The sequence below is a fragment of the Macrosteles quadrilineatus genome, unplaced genomic scaffold (assembly GCF_028750875.1).
Source record: "Macrosteles quadrilineatus isolate MER2022 unplaced genomic scaffold, UCM_ALF_1.0 Scaffold_8__2_contigs__length_117827958, whole genome shotgun sequence".
In the NCBI taxonomy this organism is placed as follows: Eukaryota; Metazoa; Arthropoda; class Insecta; order Hemiptera; family Cicadellidae; genus Macrosteles; species Macrosteles quadrilineatus.
This window is the reverse complement of record NW_026542601.1, coordinates 112,460,713-112,479,591: the sequence shown is the minus strand read 5'-3', so window position 1 is coordinate 112,479,591 and position 18,879 is coordinate 112,460,713. Positions and strand designations below refer to the sequence as shown.

The following is an 18,879-nucleotide window of genomic DNA, read 5'->3' as shown; positions in this document are numbered from 1 at the left end:
TTCATGCATAATTCAAGCTTTTCAAAGTTTTCATGGCTGGTGGCAACCCTGTGTTATAACTACAATAACTGAAACACTTAAATAAAAGTTTGAGTTAGGTACCCACCTGTACTTCTGAACCCAGATTCCTGACGACTTCATGAGTTTTGTCTTTAGACCCTCTTGAAAGCATTTCGTCGGCATCATCCAAGACAAAAATTTTGATACTACTGGTCCCTGTTAAGAAGATCGTAACAATTACAAAGCAGTAGTTCATGAGAACTAACCAAGATTAATAGGTTTAGTAGTGACATCTTGATATGTTTAACGATCATGTGTATAAACTTACATTTAAGATAACACAAATAGATCCAAATACACCAAAATCTTATGATCCTTGCCAAAAAATTCATTATGATAACATAAGAATCATGTTTTAAGCTTGTTGTGTGCAACAAACCTACTTGAATTTTCAGATTAACTTAAAAGAGAAAGCTGGCTGTGTAATTGAATGGCTCTACTTCACAATGAATACTTTATCTATCAACTGATATAGATATCCTTATCAGGCTGCATAACTGACCACAGACATAGCAAGGGAAACCCAAAGTCACTGAACTTTTACTGTACTGTTGGATAAAATTATCCTGGTCTCGACAGGACCAATGTTTGAACCAATGCCCAAAAAATTAACTTGACATGACATGAGTGATTGGGAATTCAGTGACTTGAGGGTTTGACATAAAAAATCGATATGTGGTCAATACATTTATTTTACTCTACCTTTTAACATTTGGGTACATTTACATAATTATTCTTTCTTTAATAAACTATTTTAAATTTATGGTACATAATATCTGGCCAGATTAGTATGATAACTTTACCAATTAATTTTATGTTTGAGGCTTTGGGAAAGGAAAGAGATAGGAAGTGGCCACATAGTCTTTAAATTTGTCTGAATTAAAAAATGGAATAATTATTGTTCACTGTTCACATGAGAGAAAAAACTGGAGAGATCTTACCAACTTTCACTTGTTGACTTAAAGGACAACTAATAACATAAAAAAGAAAACACTACTTTGAATTTACTTTACATTTAAATTATATACAATAGGAAAGAACTCTGGACATGTTGCTTGCTTCAAGTCATGGTTGGAAATACCCCCGCCGCAGCAAACCTGCCGTCTAAGCGAATTTCCATTTAGCTGTATTGATTTTTAATTGATCTATTTAAATAACATTAGGTTTAACGAGTACCTAGGTTTGCTGCTACAAGGAAACTAATAAAGTGTGCGTTTTAATTAAAATAATTATTGCGTAGTATAAAATGAATATATTTGCCAAGTTTGATCAAAAGATATCCATAAACAAGCAAACTACAACATTTTACAATATTCTCCATAAGAATAACATGGGAATTTTAAACTTACCATTTTTTTAGTTTTCTCCGTAACCAATAACCGTACAAAAACACTTTGATATACTGAATTGTTTGTTTTTTTAAGCTCTTTAAGAAGGTTTAGAGAAAAATTAGGAAATTTTGTGTTTTGAGGGTCAAAAGTGAGAAAAACCAATTTTTACCCCATAAAACCCCCCATAAAACCCTGTTCCCATGGTTCGATCATGCTGGATCGCGAACTCATTCAAGTTTATCCTGCATTACACCTTCAAACCAAATTTCATCAAAATCGGATACAAATTACTCAAGTTATCGTGTTCACGGACACATATATATATATATTAATAAATGAAATAAATAATTAAACATTTAGTACCCTTTTTTTAAGTTATTAATTTATTGAATAAACTAACATGTTTCGGCTCTTAGGCCATGATCACAGTTATGAACAAATAGTAAATAAATAGAAATGTAAATAATAAATAAGTAAATTATCATATGATTTTGGAATTTTGTCTAGTATATAGGTTGGCTTAAGTGTTGTTTTCCTTTGATTTATTATATAAGATTTTTTCATATATTATGTTTTCTTTTTGAATTTGCATTGTATTAAGAATGTTTTCAGGATCTTTTTTATGGTTTCTTTTCTATATATGTGGAATTCTTCTTTAATGAATAATTTGGCTTTGTTTGGTTCTATATATACATATATAAAAATTTGAACGAATGGTGTTTTTGGCCTCTGGGGACATCAAAATGAAAAAGTAAATCGGTCCCGGGCCTAAGTCTTACCATGAGACCTACGGTAATAGCTACTTCCCTATAGGGAAATTCGCTAAAAAGAAGAAAGTGGATATACCTCCCCAGATAAGGTAGTTTTAAAAGTCTTCCACTTGATGGCAGCACTAATCAACACACAAAATAGTTTGCAAATTGTCCACTAAAGTTCAGGAAGGATATGTTTTAAGGATAGCCCAAACAGTAATAGATCTTACTTGTATAGGATAAACAGATAAATTATTTTTTTACGAACGCATGACCATTTTTTCCATTAATACAATGATAATTGAGCGAAGCTCACTTTCCCTCACTTTGTAACTTCTTTGTAAGAGCATCAGAATGTAATGGATTGACCAATTGATATGAAATTTGGCCAACAGCTAAAGAATACTGAGCACAATGTTTAGGTAAAAAAATATTTGCAAATTTCCTTCTGGATTTTATTTTATAGGTCACGCAATTTCGCTTGTTATTTTAATGTAAGTCGAAAGAAAAATTATATTGGGTTTATGACATATGTGTTTATCTCGTTTCATTTAAATAAGATAAACATATGTTAATTGTTTGTAACTGTTTTGTTTACATTTCAATGTTTACTTTCATCCTAAGTTAGTTGGAATGTTTATCAATGGAAGTAACAGTTTTGCTGTATTTGTTTTGAGAAATGTTGATTGCACGAGTACATCCCGCTATGCGTATTTACAAAGTACAAGCAGATGGTCAGGATGGTCAGTTTCACTACAAAGGTAACATCATTAATGTTGAGCAAGATATTAATGAAATAGCATCTGTCTTACCTATACACTGCCCGAAAACTTTAAAGTAATCATTGTCCAACGTCAAGGCGTCTCTGGCCATATCGATTTCAAAGTTCGACGTGAAAAACTACATCAAGCACTTATTTGGCTGAAGGCAAATAACCCATTATATTTTGACATAACCATTAGTGATGAAGCGCTACAACAACTACCACTCAATGATTTTGTTCACATGAGAGTACCGTGTGTTCGTGAAAACCAAGAAAGTCCTGATGAAATCGAAGAAGACCAAGTTGAAGAAACATCGGTGCCTATGATTGCGCAGTCTCGTCAAAGGGATCACGTTCAGAGACTAATGATTGTCAACTAGTTCTTTCCTACGCCCCTTTTGATTTTCATGAAGCAGTCAATCTCATCAACACTGACTTGCTAAGGGTAAAGCAATGGTCTGACGATCACGGTCTAAAATTGAATCCTGAAAAGTGTACTGTGCTTCATTTCTGGTCTTCTGGTTTGCAGCCTAAAAATAGTCTTATTGGAAAGGTAGAGCTGGACGGTCAAATTCTTGTGGTGTCTGATTCTGTTAGGGTGTTAGGTATCAGAATTGATTCTCAACTCAATTTTCGCTCACATGTTAGTTACATTTGTCAGAGAGTCTCAAATATGTTGAGAATTTTACACCGTTTGAGAGGGATACTATCTGAAAATGCTAAGCTAGAATTGGTCAAATCAACAGTCTTCCCTATTATTCACTATGCACTTCCATCGTTTGGTGAATGTCTTACTCTTGACTGTAGAGTTCTTCTTACGAGGTTGCAAAACCGAGCCCTGAGGTTTGTCTTCAATCTGAGGAAGTTTGATCATATATCTGCCTATCGCAAACAGGCTAAGGTACTCTCTTTGGAAAAACAATGTTTTCTACAAACTGTTTTAATTGTTCACAAGACACTGTCTTCTAATTTGCCTCCCTATTTGAAAAGGAAACTTATGCCTCGAACATCAGTTAGGGAACGCTGTACTAGGCAGGACGGCTTGCTTGAAATGCCGAGAGTGCGGCGTGAGATAGGTAAAAAGGGGTTCTCATACTTTGGACCCCAGGCATACAACACCCTCCCAAGAATCATGAAAATCATGTCATGTAATTCATTTAAGGCCAATCTAAAGCTAGTTTAGTTCCACTGTTTGTAATTATTGTGTACTTGTAAACTTTTTGTGACTTTGAGTTGTCTTGAAAACCAGTGTATCTGAAGACCGCTTTAAATAAAGGCATTTTATTATTATTATTATTATTAATGTGGCCGACCGGAACACTGTTGAAAGGGAACATATTGTAGGTTGTTAGCTGCATTAGCCATTGACAATCTTTAAATAATGCTTCGCTCATTTATGCGTCTAAAGTGTAACGGCAGACCACCCTAGTACTCCTTTTACATTCTTTAAACCCTTTACGTAAAACAAGACGTACTTCAATCAGCTGTTAACATTTTTACCTACGACCGTTTTTTAAAGTAGCCAATTCAGTACAGTTCTTAGAATTGATAAGTATCTCATAACAGCATTGTTTACTTTCATAACAGCATAGTTTTGCTCATAACAACACGGGTAACGGACCAATGAGGTTCAAGGATTGAGAGAGGAGAAGCAAAATTGTAATGATTCAAAATTCAACTAATCAGCTGTTCAGGCCAATTTAATTGTTGATTGGTGCAATTAGTGAATTAGTGTTTGATTCCTTGCTTCACTGTCAGTGGCAATAAGAGGTTATAAACAAAAACATAACCTCTCTTAGAAGTTATGAGTAGTGAGTTTTAGTAATTAAAACACCATCGTAGGTAAAGTAGTGTACGCAACTCACATAAATAGTGTTAACGACCCTCGTAGAAGTTTTTAAGGCACTCGCCAAGGCTATTACCTTAATTTGTATATTTTTAACACTGAATTGTGTGGATGTGCAGACTCTGAGTGTAAAAACGTCCCATTAGAAAGAGCGCCAGATTTTGATGGTGATTATACGGTATAATTATACGATATATTATACGATAGGCTACAGTCACAAACTTCATTCTTTTTCACCATCAAAATCTGGTGGTCTTTCTAATGGGACGTTTTTACACTCAGAGTCTGCACATCCACACAATTCAGTGAAACACATCTTTTTCCCAAGCAAGAACAATATGCCAACTTGCCCCCCATACACGGGCGGGCATGTTCGTGAGCCTGTTGGCGGACACACTCGCGAACATGCTCGACGTTTTCAACAGACGGTCGAGCATGCTCGCGAACTTGCTTGCCGCCACCGCAGAGTCCTCTTGCTTCTCTCAGCTTTTCATCACTCCGTAGGATTAGTACATCCAGAAATGATACAGGGTGATTGATATAAGTGTGCCAGCCGTTTTATTCAAAAACTATAAGAGATATCAAAAAAAGTTAAATAGTAAGTGTCTTGGATTTTTTATTTAAAAATTGTATTCAAGTAAAAAAAAATTATTTTAGCCGCCAACTTTGATTTTTCTCATGGAACACCCTGTATTTTATTATGTATTCCGGTAGAAAATGTAATTTTAAGACGATTTTATTCTTGTGATTTTTTTCATAAACCTAACCGTTTCAAAGATAATATTGGTTAAAGTTTTGAAATTTTGAATAGTTTTCGAATAAAACAGCTGGCTTGCTTGCTTAGGCCTTTATCGAAACTCTTTCTCATGCTGAAATTTCAAGACTTTAACCTTATTATCTTTGAAACGGTTAGGTTTATGAAAAAAATCACAAGAATAAAATTGTCTTAAAATTACATCTTCTACCGGAAAACATAATAAAATACAGGGTGTTCCATAAGAAAAATCAAAGTTGGCGGCCATATTGGAGAAATGGTGGCTAAAATAATTTTTTCGACTTGACTAAAATTTTCTAAATAAACAATCCAAGGCACTTACCATTTAACTTTTTTTGATATCTTATAGTTTTCGAATAAAACGGCTGGCACACTTATATCAATCACCCTGTATATTTTTTTTCATAACCATTATACTTAGCCACATCTTTTATGTAGTTTAGCTCTTTATTATAAATTTCTAGGGACAGTGGGGTACCGGTATATAAGAGGCGATAAATCATTGAAATAAAAGCTGATCTTTTCTGTTCTGGAGGGTGATGAGAATCTTGAGTAATAAACCTATTGGTGTGGGTTGGTTTTCTGTAAATATTAAATTTGGGCTTTTCATCACTCCGTGGGATTTAACTTTTTTTATCCATCAATAGAATTTGAATTTACATATGAGCTTGAAAATGAAAAAAATATATCATTTCTGGATGGCGGCAAGCAAGTTTGCGAGCATGCTCGACCGTCTGTTCAAAACGCGGAGCATGTTCGCGAGTGTGTCCGCCAACAGGCTCACGAACATGCCCGCCCGTGTATGGGGGGCAAGTTGGCATATTGTTCTTGCTTGGGAAAAAGATGTGTTTCACTGAATTGTGTGGATGTGCAGACTCTGAGTGTAAAAACATCCCATTAGAAAGACCACCAGATTTTGATGGTGAAAAAGAATGAAGTTTTGACTGTATCGTATAATATGTTTAGCATGTAATGTAAGTTTTGTCATTAAATATTTTAACTTGCCAAGTACACAATTATCAATAGTATTACACAATGAGTGTGTTGTATCAATAAATACCATAGCCAGCTTTTTTTAAAAATTGTCTTTCTTAATTTTAAAAGTTATTTTACTTTCACATAAAATCCGCACAAATATCAGTGTATGTTACCCACACAGGCTAAAAATATATCTTAGGATTGTGGTTTTGTTCCTACAATGCCTAAACACACAAAAATATATAATTATCATAGTAAATAAAAGTTATGGGGCTGATGATATCATAATTTATAATCACGTTTCTGTGTCGTTTGGTAGCCATCTTGGATTAGGGTTGTATATAATAATGAAAAAATAGCAACAAGTCATTTTTTTATCCTAAGATACACATTAACAATTTTCAAAAGTTATTTCAATTTTAACACGCCAGTCTAGCGAATGGTATATACCAGCCCACACTATTCATTGTATGTTCTACAGATAACTTTAATTAATTGAGAGCAGGGTGAACAGTTAGGAACGTTGTATCATCTGCAAACATTGTGGTTTGAGAACCCTCAATACTAAGTGGCAAATCATTGACAGAAATCAAAAATAGTAGGGGACCAAGGACCGAGCCTTGGGGAACCCCAGTTTTAACTTCAATGCACCTGGAATGCACACCCTTTGCATCAACAAACTGTAAACGACCACTTAAATAAGACTTAAAAAATTGGAGAGGACAACCACGGATGCCATAGTGCTCCAATTTACACAGCAAGAGACCATGATCGACACAATCAAAAGCCTTGCTCAAATCACACGCAGTCACCTGAGCAAGACTCCTTCCCTCAAAAGCTTCCAAAATCCCAGGAACAAAGCAATCAATGGCATCCGTAATTGACCTTCCACTCAGAAAACCAAACTGACATGCAGAAAAAAGCTCCCTGTTGGTAAATCTTATAAATTTTTAATGCTTTTGCATATCATAGAACCAACTCTTTTAGTTGAAACAGCTGGCTAAATTCTTGAATTACCTTTAAATATGAATACTCATAAGGTTAACATGGGGAACTGCAGAGCCACTCGGGCGGAGCCCGAAAGGATTTTTGAGATACGAATATGCCTATTCCCTATATGTTAATCGGGAATGTGAGCTATCATCATGCCAAATTTCAGCCCAATCCGACCAGTATTTTTCGCGTTTACTTGTCACAAACATACATACATACATCCATACATCCAAACTTTCTCATTTATTATATTAGTAGGATGAATTTGAACCGATGGTGTTTTTGGTCTCTAGGGACCTCCAAATGAAAAAGTAAATCGGTCCCGGATCCAGGTCTTACCATGAGAGTACTACGGTAATAGCTTATTCCCTATGGGGGAAATTCGCTAAAACCTCTTTATCTTAGTTAATAACACAGGTAAAGTCATCTTCACTGTGTTTCTTTCTTGTTACAATCCTGTTAGGAGTCAAGGTTTTAATAATGTATGGTACTGTAATTGTTGTTAGAAAACCATAATTGACGATACTATCCATTTTCATAGTAATGCCAATGTATTAATATTTAAAATATTGGTTTGAATAAATTTCTGAAAAGAAAAAGGAAAAAATAATCCTAGCCTAGTAGCCTACCTTACCGATTTTGTACCGAGAACCGAGGTACAAAATATTGTACCGAACCGACCCTAAATTTTTTTTTACCGCAGACCCCTAGATCTGCTGTCTGTTGGTTCCTTGTAAAACTATGTCCGCGATTGAATCACAGTATATTCAATACTGTGGCTCTCTTTTTGGATGAAACTGAATTTCAATTAAAACATCCCTACGCACTTATCCACACAACGCTTTAGCTTTATCTGCTCCTGATTACGACCAGCCATCACATAACGGGTTAGCAAGACACTGCCTTGGTCAAGATCATTGATTGTACTCACTTAACGCCCTTCGCTTGATCAAGTCGAGGACTCGGCCGACTGTTCCCACAACAACATGAACTCCCATCTCAAGTTTCCTGATGTCCTCTCGTACGTTCGTGCCACCAATGCAGGCATGACACATGGCATTCATAAAATCTCCCAGAGCAATCACCACCTTTTGGATCTGAAATTAAAACTTAAAAATGTGATTAATAGTTCCTGAATATAGTACAAGAAGGAATCTAGTATCTATAAAATTAATAGACTGATCATTCTAAAATACAATACCTCTAACACAGAAAACTTACAGACTAAGCGAATTTCCATAACATTTCTGATTATTCATCTAAAGGACATATGGAACTTGCTCCATAAAAAGATTATATTTTTCCTACAGTTACCTAACAATGTACATGTTCTCTCACTGATTTGAGAAAGCAAAGTGGCCAATTTGCTCATCAGTGAGACAAGGTTAACAATGTCTCACTCTAATTACTTTGTCTCACTCCAGATTTGCAACGTGAAGGCACGAAATAGTGAGCGCGTAACATGCAGGCAACGTCGTATGCGCGCGAAATACGTTGGCAGCACTGGCTGTAAATCAGCTGGTCAGCTGTTGTACTGTTGTATTTGTCACTTCACATTAAATGTTATATTAAAAGTTCACAGGTTATGTTTCTTCACAAATTTATTTGTTTTATGGTAACTGTAGGAAAAGTATAATGTGCAACTCGAGTTCAAAGTACAATTGCCTCACTCGAGAAACCATTCCTCACTCGCCTACGGCTCGTGAGTAAGGATTTCTCTCGAGTGAGTCAATTGCTCACTTTTCTCACTAGTTGCACAAATAACTATTCAATTATTCATTACATTTTAACTTTAAGTGGGGTATTCAGGGAGCCGTGATTGATTTACTACGAAGATCGGCCTAGCCATTGATTTAAGTCTTTAACTTTTATAAGCCTGAAGTAAGTCTTTACACAGTTTAAACCATTATTTAAATTCTGATTTAGACAGAATAAATACATCAATTTAGTTTTAAAGTCAAAGCCGCATTATCAAATGAGAGGATTATAAATTACTAGCAGAGTACCCGTCCTTCGTACGGGGTTGGCATAGAAGTATAAAATGCTTATTGCAGTTACGGGAGAGGACACGGTTTAAGGAAATTTGGTCTTTAAATTTATACGGAATCCTATGGTGTAGCACACATCTACCATAGCCCTAATTTTCTACAACTGCACCTAAACCATAGAAAAATTAAAGCTTTCATTGTGTACCACAACTTTTTGTTGTTAGTTGGTTCAAATTAGCTGTTGTAATAAATGCAAAAAACATAATAGTGCTGCACCTTGTTGGTAAGCCTTACTTTTAATGCTATTTAATATCATAGAACCAACTTGTACAGTTGAAACGGCTGACAAAATTCTTTTATTCCCTTAATATGAATACTCATAAGGCTAACATGAGAAAATCCAGAGCCAGAGCTACTGGGGCCGATCCTAAAAGTGTTTTTGAGGTAAGAATATGTCTATATATTAATCGGGAATGTCAGCTATCATCACACCAAATTTCAACCTTATCGGTTTAGTATTTATTTAAGTGTATTTGTCAGCTGCGGCAGGGGGATTATATTGCTGTTTACACAGAAATAAATAAAAAAAATAAACCTCATAAAACTCAGGATAATGGCCTGGCAATGATTATAGAATCTTAATTATTTCTTATATCCATGAATGATTTATTTTACAACGAATTATTCCCTGTAAAATATTATTACAGCATTTCACAAATATTAGTACAAACTCAGAATAATAGATCATAAACATAAACAAATGAAGTAAAACAAAATATAACTGTATAACTTAACTCGATAATAGTACGTTTTGGTTAACTAATACCGTTCATACTTATTTAGGCTACCTACGATACAAAACCAATGATAGATTTTAAGGTACAGTAAAGGAACGTGTTTAATGGTTTGCACTGTAAACAAAAAAACCAACACAACAGTTAAAAACCGAAAAATAGAAAAAAATGGAAAATATAAATAAATATGGAAAATAGGGTAATTTTATACAACAATATTTTAGTGAAATTATAATCAGGAAAATGGAAATTCACTCAGTCCATAGACTTGCTGCGGCAGGGGGATTATATTGCTGTTTACACAGAAATAAATAAAAAAAATAAACCTCATAAAACTCAGGATAATGGCCTGGCAATGATTATAGAATCTTAATTATTTCTTATATCCATGAATGATTTATTTTACAACGAATTATTCCCTGTAAAATATTATTACAGCATTTCACAAATATTAGTACAAACTCAGAATAATAGATCATAAACATAAACAAATGAAGTAACTGAAAGAATCATAAACTAAAGAAATTACATTAACATATGGTTTGACAGCTCCATTTAAGTAATGTTAAATAATGTTTACATTCGGGCTAGTGACATCATTATTTAAAATTTATTTTCCTTACCCTCTCTGTTCTAATATTTGTGCAGTATTTAATATGTTTGAAGCAGCTGTGTGGAATTGTGAAATCAAAATTCATTTGACAGTTAGTTCTGCTTGTTTACATTTTTAAACTTTGCAGGTTTGTTTTTTGTTACCATGGATACCATAAATTAATATTTACTTTTAATTTAAATCTCTCACCTCAAATTTTTGAAAGCCCACGGGGCAGAGCCCTAGGACAATATCGAAGCGGGAATAGTTCTATATGTATCCTCGGAGCTGTAGCTTCATTTGTGTACAATTTGAGCCCAGTAGGTTCAGTAGTTTTTGAGATTAGCTCATACAAACACACAGACACCACCTCTTCTTTATAGATGAGTGAACGAAGTGAACGAATCTATGTATCGTGTATAGCGGAGTCGGAGAAAAGTTGTCCGCTTGTCCATGTGTGTCTGTGTGTTCGCACCAAAAACTCAAGAACCGTCGCACTTATAGCGTTCAAATTTTGCACAAATAGTTATGACACCAGTGGGAAGACCTCATTAAAATTCTAGACGATTCCGCTCTGTAGTAATTATAAAATACTTAAAAACTATTTTTAAATTTGTCCCATAAGAATAACATTAGGAGCTACCTTCTTCTTCTTTTTATTTGTTTACGTTTTACGAAAAACAATTTTGTTGTCTGCTTAAGACAGAGAGAACTACTTTTACTCTTAGCTCTTTCATTCATGGAGTAAACAGTTATGGCGCCTATGAATATATATCATTAGAATTTCACAACTTTCAGAATAATAAATTGAACTTTACAATATTAGTCGGCATTTATATACAGTTTATGTTCAGTATTAAAATTCGCCTTAACATTAAAAATCTATATGTATATATTTAGAAAAAAAGCAGCTTTTTACATTATTCAATTTAATGGTGGCATTGACTATTAAATAGTCAAAGATTAGCATTAGATTTCCCATCCTTATAGAACAGCTGAAGCCTATTTTATTGTTAGTTCTGTCCGGTTGTCTGTAGATGTCGTGTTTTGTTTTCAATTTGTTTATATTTTTTAGGGTTAGTTTCTCATTATTTGTGTCTCACTGTTTAGTTATATCACTGTTTGGTGTTTTGGACGAGTTATTGTTTATAATTAGATAGTTTTATTTGTTCAAACGAGGTTTTAAGTTACTGGAATAACAAGAAACTAATTAAAACAAAAAACGACATCTATAGAAAACCGGAGGGAACTAATAATAAAATTATGTTTAGCTGTTCCATAAGGATGGGAAATCTATACTATGCTTCTGCTATGATATTCGTCTATTTTTATACTAAAACGCTATGCGAAAGGAGGGAAACAGGCCCACGACGTAGGGAGTGATAAAGGAAGTGGTAAAGGTGAGCAGTGCGGAGTGTGGAAACCCTTTTTGACAGTTAAAATAATGTATCTGTAATAATTAAATACAATGGGAAGAGAGGGAAACAGGTCTACGATGTAGGAAGTAGTCAAGAGGTGAGCGGTCCGGAGTGTGGGAAGCATTTGTGACAGTTGGATGAATGTACCTGCAAAACTAATTTGCCATGGGAAGGGAGGGGAACAGGGCCACGACGAAGGGAGTGATAAAGGAAGTAGTCAAGAGGTGAGCGGTCCGGAGTGTGGGAAGCATTTGTGACAGTTGGACGAATGTACCTGCAAAACTAATTTGCCATGGGAAGGGAGGGGAACAGGGCCACGACGAAGGGAGTGATAAAGGAAGTAGTCAAGAGGTGAGCGGTCCGGAGTGTGGGAAGCATTTGTGACAGTTGGATGAATGTACCTGCAAAACTAATTTGCCATGGGAAGGGAGGGGAACAGGGCCACGACGAAGGGAGTGATAAAGGAAGTAGTCAAGGCGAGGGGTCCGGAGTGTGGGAAGCCTTTTTGACAGTTAGAATATTATACCTGCGATACTAAAATGCTATGGGAATGGAGGGAAACAGGTCTACGACTAAGGAAGTGTTAAACGTGAACATGTTTGAGTGTGAGAACCGTTGGTGGCAGTTAGATTAATGTATTTGCAATACTAAAATGCGATGGAAAGGGAGGGAAACAGGTCTACGACGTAGGAAGTGGTGAAGGAAGTAGTCAAATCGAGCAGTCCGGAGTGTGGGAACCCTTTGTTACAGTTAGGCTATTTTATCTGCAATACTAAAATGCTATGGGAAGGGATGAAAACAGGTTCACGACGTAAAAAGTAGTGAAGAAAGTAGTCAAGGCAAGCAGTGCGGAGTGTTGGAACCATTGGTGGCAGTTAGATTAATGCATCTGCAATACTAAAAGGCTATGGGAAGGGATGAAAACAGGTCCGCGACGTAAGAAGTGGTGAAGGAAGTAGTCAAGGCTAGCAGTCCGGAGAGTGGGAAGCCTTTGTTACAGTTAGAATAACGTATCTTCAATTCTAAAAATGCTATGGGAAGGGATGAAAACAGGTTCACGACGTATGAAGTGGTGAAGGAAGTAGTCAAGGCGAGCAGTGCGGAGTGTGGGAACCATTGGTGGCAGTTAGATTAATGCAATAATCAGCAATACTAAAAGGCTATGGGAAGGGAGGAAAACAGGTGCACGTCGTAGGAAGTGGGAAAGGAAGTGGTAAAGGCGCGAAGTTTTGAGTGTGGGAACTGTTTGTGGCAGTTAGAGTAATGTACATGCAATACTAAAATGCCGAGGAATGAGAGGTAAACACGTCCACGACGTAGGTAGTGGCGATAGAAGTTGTAAAGGCAAGCAGTGCAGAGTGTGGGAACAGTTTATGGCATTTAGATTCATTGGTTAGAGATAAAAATATATTGGATTTTTAATAATTTTTAGGTAATAATAGTGCTATCGTTCGTATGTGTTATATAACATCATTATAAGCCATACGATATTTTGAAGAAGACTCCTTTACACCGAGCTGTGGCAATTAGGTTAAGTTAGATTAGGTCAGTTTGGCTTAGTTTTGTTTATGATAGGCCTCATAACAAATAAGGAAATAGGCCTCATTTAATCAAAAGACGTTTTGTACAGGAACGATGGATTTACCTCCTATCGATAACTGTCGGAAATCCATTACGTATATTACCAATGACTTTGGTTAAGACTTTGGACGAGAAGTTAGGATTGTTGTTGACTGAGATTTGGTTGATTGTGTTCACCAGTGACACCGGTAAGTAGGCTAGGTGTGGGTGGACTCTTCCATTGTTGCGCTCACGTTCACTCATCCCGTTACGCGCAGAATAAGCGTAGAACTAGTAATAGTATAGATAGATAGATAAATAAGTCAATTACCTGTACGGCTGTCTCTCGGGTGGAAGCGAGGATGAGAGCTTGACACTCTCTAATTGATGTGTCAATCTGTTGGAGAATGGATATGGAAAATGTAGCAGTCCTATCTGTACCTGGAAAAAAAAATCAAAATTAGGATCACTGTATCATGGAATATTAGTAAATATTAGTTTTCGTATTTACATTTGTTTAATACAGGTGTGCGAGGGGGGGATATTGATGAACTAATTGCTTGGAGTAAACTAATCATGTTTGGGGAATATGTGGAGCCTTGAAGCGGGGTTCACAAAAACATCAATTCTATCCATAAAAAAAAATACCTCCGCTGCAGCAACCCTGCAGACTAAGCGAATTTCAATTTGTCTCATTACATATTTACTAAAATCTTAATATATAAAAGAAAGTTGTGTTAGTTACGGCGTTTATAACTAGAAAACTACTGAACCAATTGGCATGAAAATTTACAGGGATATTCCTTAGGTACTAAAATAACATAATAGCCTGTTTCCGTTAATCTTAAGGGGAGCGTCCTATGGCCCTTTGCAGTTTACATGTTAATCTTATGGAAGAATGTTTTATTTTGTTTACCATGCCATGTTTGTCATTTCTTGATTAAATTAAATTAAGGAAACAGCTGTTGTAATGATAACCTAATTTTTAAAAACAAATCTATGCATAACAAATGAGAGCTAGCAAATAGGTTTCTATTCCATTTGTTTTTTACGAATATTTGTTGTGAAACTGAAGGCAAGTGAGCGCAGCGAACGAGCTCCAACCTAAAGGTGAGTGAGCGCAGCAAACGAGCTCCAACCTAAAGGTGAGTGAGCGTAGCGAACAAACTTCAACCAGGACGTGATTGAGCCATGCGAACGAGCTCATCTTGAAAATGAAAAAGCATTTGACATAAAACCACATTAGGACAGGACAACGTCTGTCCGGCAAGCTATTTTTTCCATAAATAAGACATATTTATTCCCAATTTAAGGAACATTAGATTTAACGAGTGCTTAGGTTTGCTGCTACGGGGAAGGTAATCAGTGTTTTTTGACCAAACATCACTAGTATAGGAAGAAATAAATAAATTTGCCAAATTTTATCAAAATATATGGATCCATAAACAAATAAACTACAACAGTTTTCATTTTCTCCATGAGAATAACATGGGAATTTTAAATTTGCACTTTTTGAATTTCCTCTGCAACCATTAGGCACACGACAATGCTTCAATATACTAAATTTTTTATTTTTTTAAGCTCTAAAAAACGGTTGGGAAAGAAATTCCAAAATTGTATGTTTTTAGGGTCAAAAATTGGAAAACCCATTTTTACCCCATAAACCCCCGTTCCCATGGTCCAATCATGCTGGTTCGCGAACTCGATAGAATAAATGTTGGTTTACACGTTTGTTTATACCAAATTTCACCAAAATCGGATAATTTTTGTTCGAGTTATCATGCTAACGGACATATTTATACATATACTAGCTGGCCCGACAGACGTCGTCCTGTCCTATTGTGGTTTTATGTCACATGCTCGTTCATTTTCAAGATGAGCTCGTTCGCATGGCTCAATCACGTCCTGGTTGAAGTTCGTTCGCTACGCTCACTCACCTTTAGGTTGGAGCTCGTTCGCTGCGCTCACTTGCCTCCAGGTTAGCTCGTTCGCTACGCTAACTCGCCTCCAGGTTGAAGTTCGTTCGCTACGCTCACTCACCTTTTTGTTGCAAATTAGCTGTTCTCATAAATTTAAAAAATATATAGTGCTGCACCCTGTTGGTAAACCTATTAACTTTTTAATGCTATTGAACATCACAGAATCAAATTGTTTAGCTGCACCAGCTGTTAAGATTCTTTAATTCCATTTAAATATGAGTACTCATAAGGTTAACATGGGAAACTCCAGAGCCACTGGGGCGGAGCCCTATTGACGGATCTGCACCAAACTTCACACAAACCATCCTTGAATAATGCTTAATAATGCCTAATAGTTTCATTACAATCTGTCGAGCGGTTTTGGAGTCCATGAAGGACAAACATACAAATATACAAACATACAAACATACAAACATACATTGGATTTTATATATATAGATAAGGTTGGGGGATATATGAATTTGAACGGATGGTGTTTTTGGCCTCTGGGGACGTCAAGACGAAAAAGTAAATCGGTCCCGGGTCCAGGTCTTACCATGAGACCTACGGTAAAATTAAACTGAATGTGTTTTATTTTTGCTGTATTCCTACGATGTAAAAACAACGTGTTAATGAAATTCCACAAGTCCCAATAATGCAAAAACTGCATTGCATGTTTATTTTTTAAACATAACTGGAAATCTTGTACACATTAGCCTAAGTCAATTTAATTTTTTATGCCTCAAAATAGCTTAAAAATCACTCACCTAAGCACATATTTAGCATTTTCTTAGAAGAGGACACCCGGACCTCCCTCTTTACTGGGGGGTATTCCATAAACCCCAGGCCCCCTGGTGACCCTCCCCCCAAAATATAGGTCTAGAACCGCCCTTGAATCCCAACTACCTCTAATTTCACTCATCATTACACCTTTACTTTTAGCAAGAAAAAACTGATCATAGACGGGCATAAAAAATATCTTGTGGTTTTACTTTTTGGAAAAAAAATCAAATACTTAAAATAAGTCACTACAATTAGGGATATAACCTAAAATGGGTTTTTGACCCACAATCCAACTCAAATACTATTGACTTTTCCAGATCAGGGATGTCAAGGATCTTGCTAAATTCATACTAGAACTATATCTAACCTGATTGCGCTTGAGCGATGACATCGTGACCTTTGACACATGGCATGATGGCCCTCTGTTGAATAGAAGAAGGCTTCACAAAACCATTTGCATGGATCCCTCTTAAGAGTTCTTCTTTGAGATTCATGTCATTAAAGTTATCCACCACCTGTTTAACATACATTTGTATATATATATATACTAGCAGAGTACCTGTCCTTCATACGGGGTTGGCATATAAGTACATGCTTATTGTAGTTATACTCAAGCTTTGCGTTTGCAATGAAGGAGGACATAGTTTGATAAAATTTGCTTCTTTAGATTTACAGTATCTATATAATTAATACGCTACATGAAACTTTGTCGGTTGAACTCCTTCGCCATTTCTTAACCGATTTTATCCATTGGCGTCTCATTGGAAAGAGCGTGTCGCGTAGATTTGCAAACTGGCCTTACATTTTGGAAAAAGCCCCTCGGGCTCTGCCCCAGTGGCTTTGAAAGTTCCCATGTTATCCTTATGAAGAACATAATTGTTTACATTTTGATCAGCTGTATAATTTACTTGCTGTTATTTATTTTCCAATTCAACGAAACGCATAGGTTAACATTTACTGATTTGGTTGAAATTAAATATTTGCTTCTTTAATTTACATTCGTACTTTATTCCGATGTAAAAAATCAAGAAAGCCTGGGCAATTTGATATATTTTACCAAAAAAGAAAAATGAATTGACAGGGTACTGTATTTCTTGAGCAATAATTGAAAGAACCGATTTTTTACCATGGAAACATAGGAGTCATAGAACACCACCAAGTAGAAAAAATAGAGATAAAAAAAAACCATTTACTATCTATCGTTATCATCCTAAATAATGAAGAGCATTTACAATATAAAGATTCCCACAAACAATGAACAGGGATGTTAGCCAAAGTGTTACTATTTTGTAGTTAACACTGACTTAACTTTATGATGATTGGCAAAGGAAAACACTCTAGGGCTGAATTAAACTGGTACGGCAAGGACATTAAATATATGTTTTCATAAAAGTCAAGTGATTTTAAAATAAAATGACAAAATGACTACATCCAAGAAACCTTAATAAAAACTTTCACTGAAGGATTTGCATTATTCACATTGAAGGGAAACAAAAAACCATCTGAACGACATTTGGCCTTTCAATTCTGCATTTTTTTCAGGTAAATATAACTTACACAAGTAAATATAATAAGGTAAATATAACAGTAACTAGGTAGCCAAATTAATGCCAATTGAAGCAAATAAAATTATGACAGAGAGGTTATGCAGAAAATCAGGCAGTTCTTAAGTAATGTAAACAAAATGTCATCACTATAAAAAATTACTGAAATTTGTAAACATACTAGCGACAACGGGTAGTACTATGCAGACTACATTATCATTGATGAAGATCAACCTGGACCACCTAATTCGGCTATAAGTGGGAAAGATATGTAGAATATACTAAAAAACCAGATCAGCTTTTGAAAAATGATCAAATATTTACTAGAAATGTTGATTATATGTAACTGTTAGCACAGAAAACATACTTCTGTGCTGTTAGTCACGTAATCTATGAGCTGAGTCTTTTAAACTCATCGGAAATTATGACTTTTATTCGTTTTTAAATAAGTTAATTATTTGTTTTTAAATACTGTAACTACTTTACTTCTTTGCAATTGCTCGATTTCGAGCAACTTGTACTCTAGTTCTATAGTATTATTAGTAGTAGACACATCTATTATAGTCATAATGTTCTACCACTTAACCTAAACAATAGAGAAAAATAAATTATCAAAAATTCTCAAAATATCACAAATTATTCATGAAATTAAAAATCTAAACATAACAATCCTACTTTGACAGTTAGTTCACATTGCGTATCACAGTTTTTTGTTGCTGCTTAGTTCAAATTAGCTGTTAATTT

The 18,879-nt window shown here is 35.4% G+C and overlaps 1 protein-coding gene across 1 annotated transcript in view; it reads right to left on the bottom strand.

Moving 5' to 3' along the window:
* LOC129000667 (eukaryotic initiation factor 4A-like) overlaps positions 1–17,121 on the bottom strand; it is a 51,490-nt gene extending 34,369 nt beyond the window's left edge. Inside the window, exons 1-4 of the mRNA XM_054427629.1 lie at positions 16,959–17,121; positions 14,182–14,291; positions 8,430–8,595; positions 107–216 (exon numbers count right to left, since the gene is read on the bottom strand). Of these exons, the coding sequence (XP_054283604.1) occupies positions 107–216; positions 8,430–8,595; positions 14,182–14,291; positions 16,959–17,121 (549 nt within the window). The remainder of the gene's footprint in view (positions 1–106; positions 217–8,429; positions 8,596–14,181; positions 14,292–16,958) is intronic.
* Between the last annotated feature and the right edge of the window lie 1,758 nt (positions 17,122–18,879).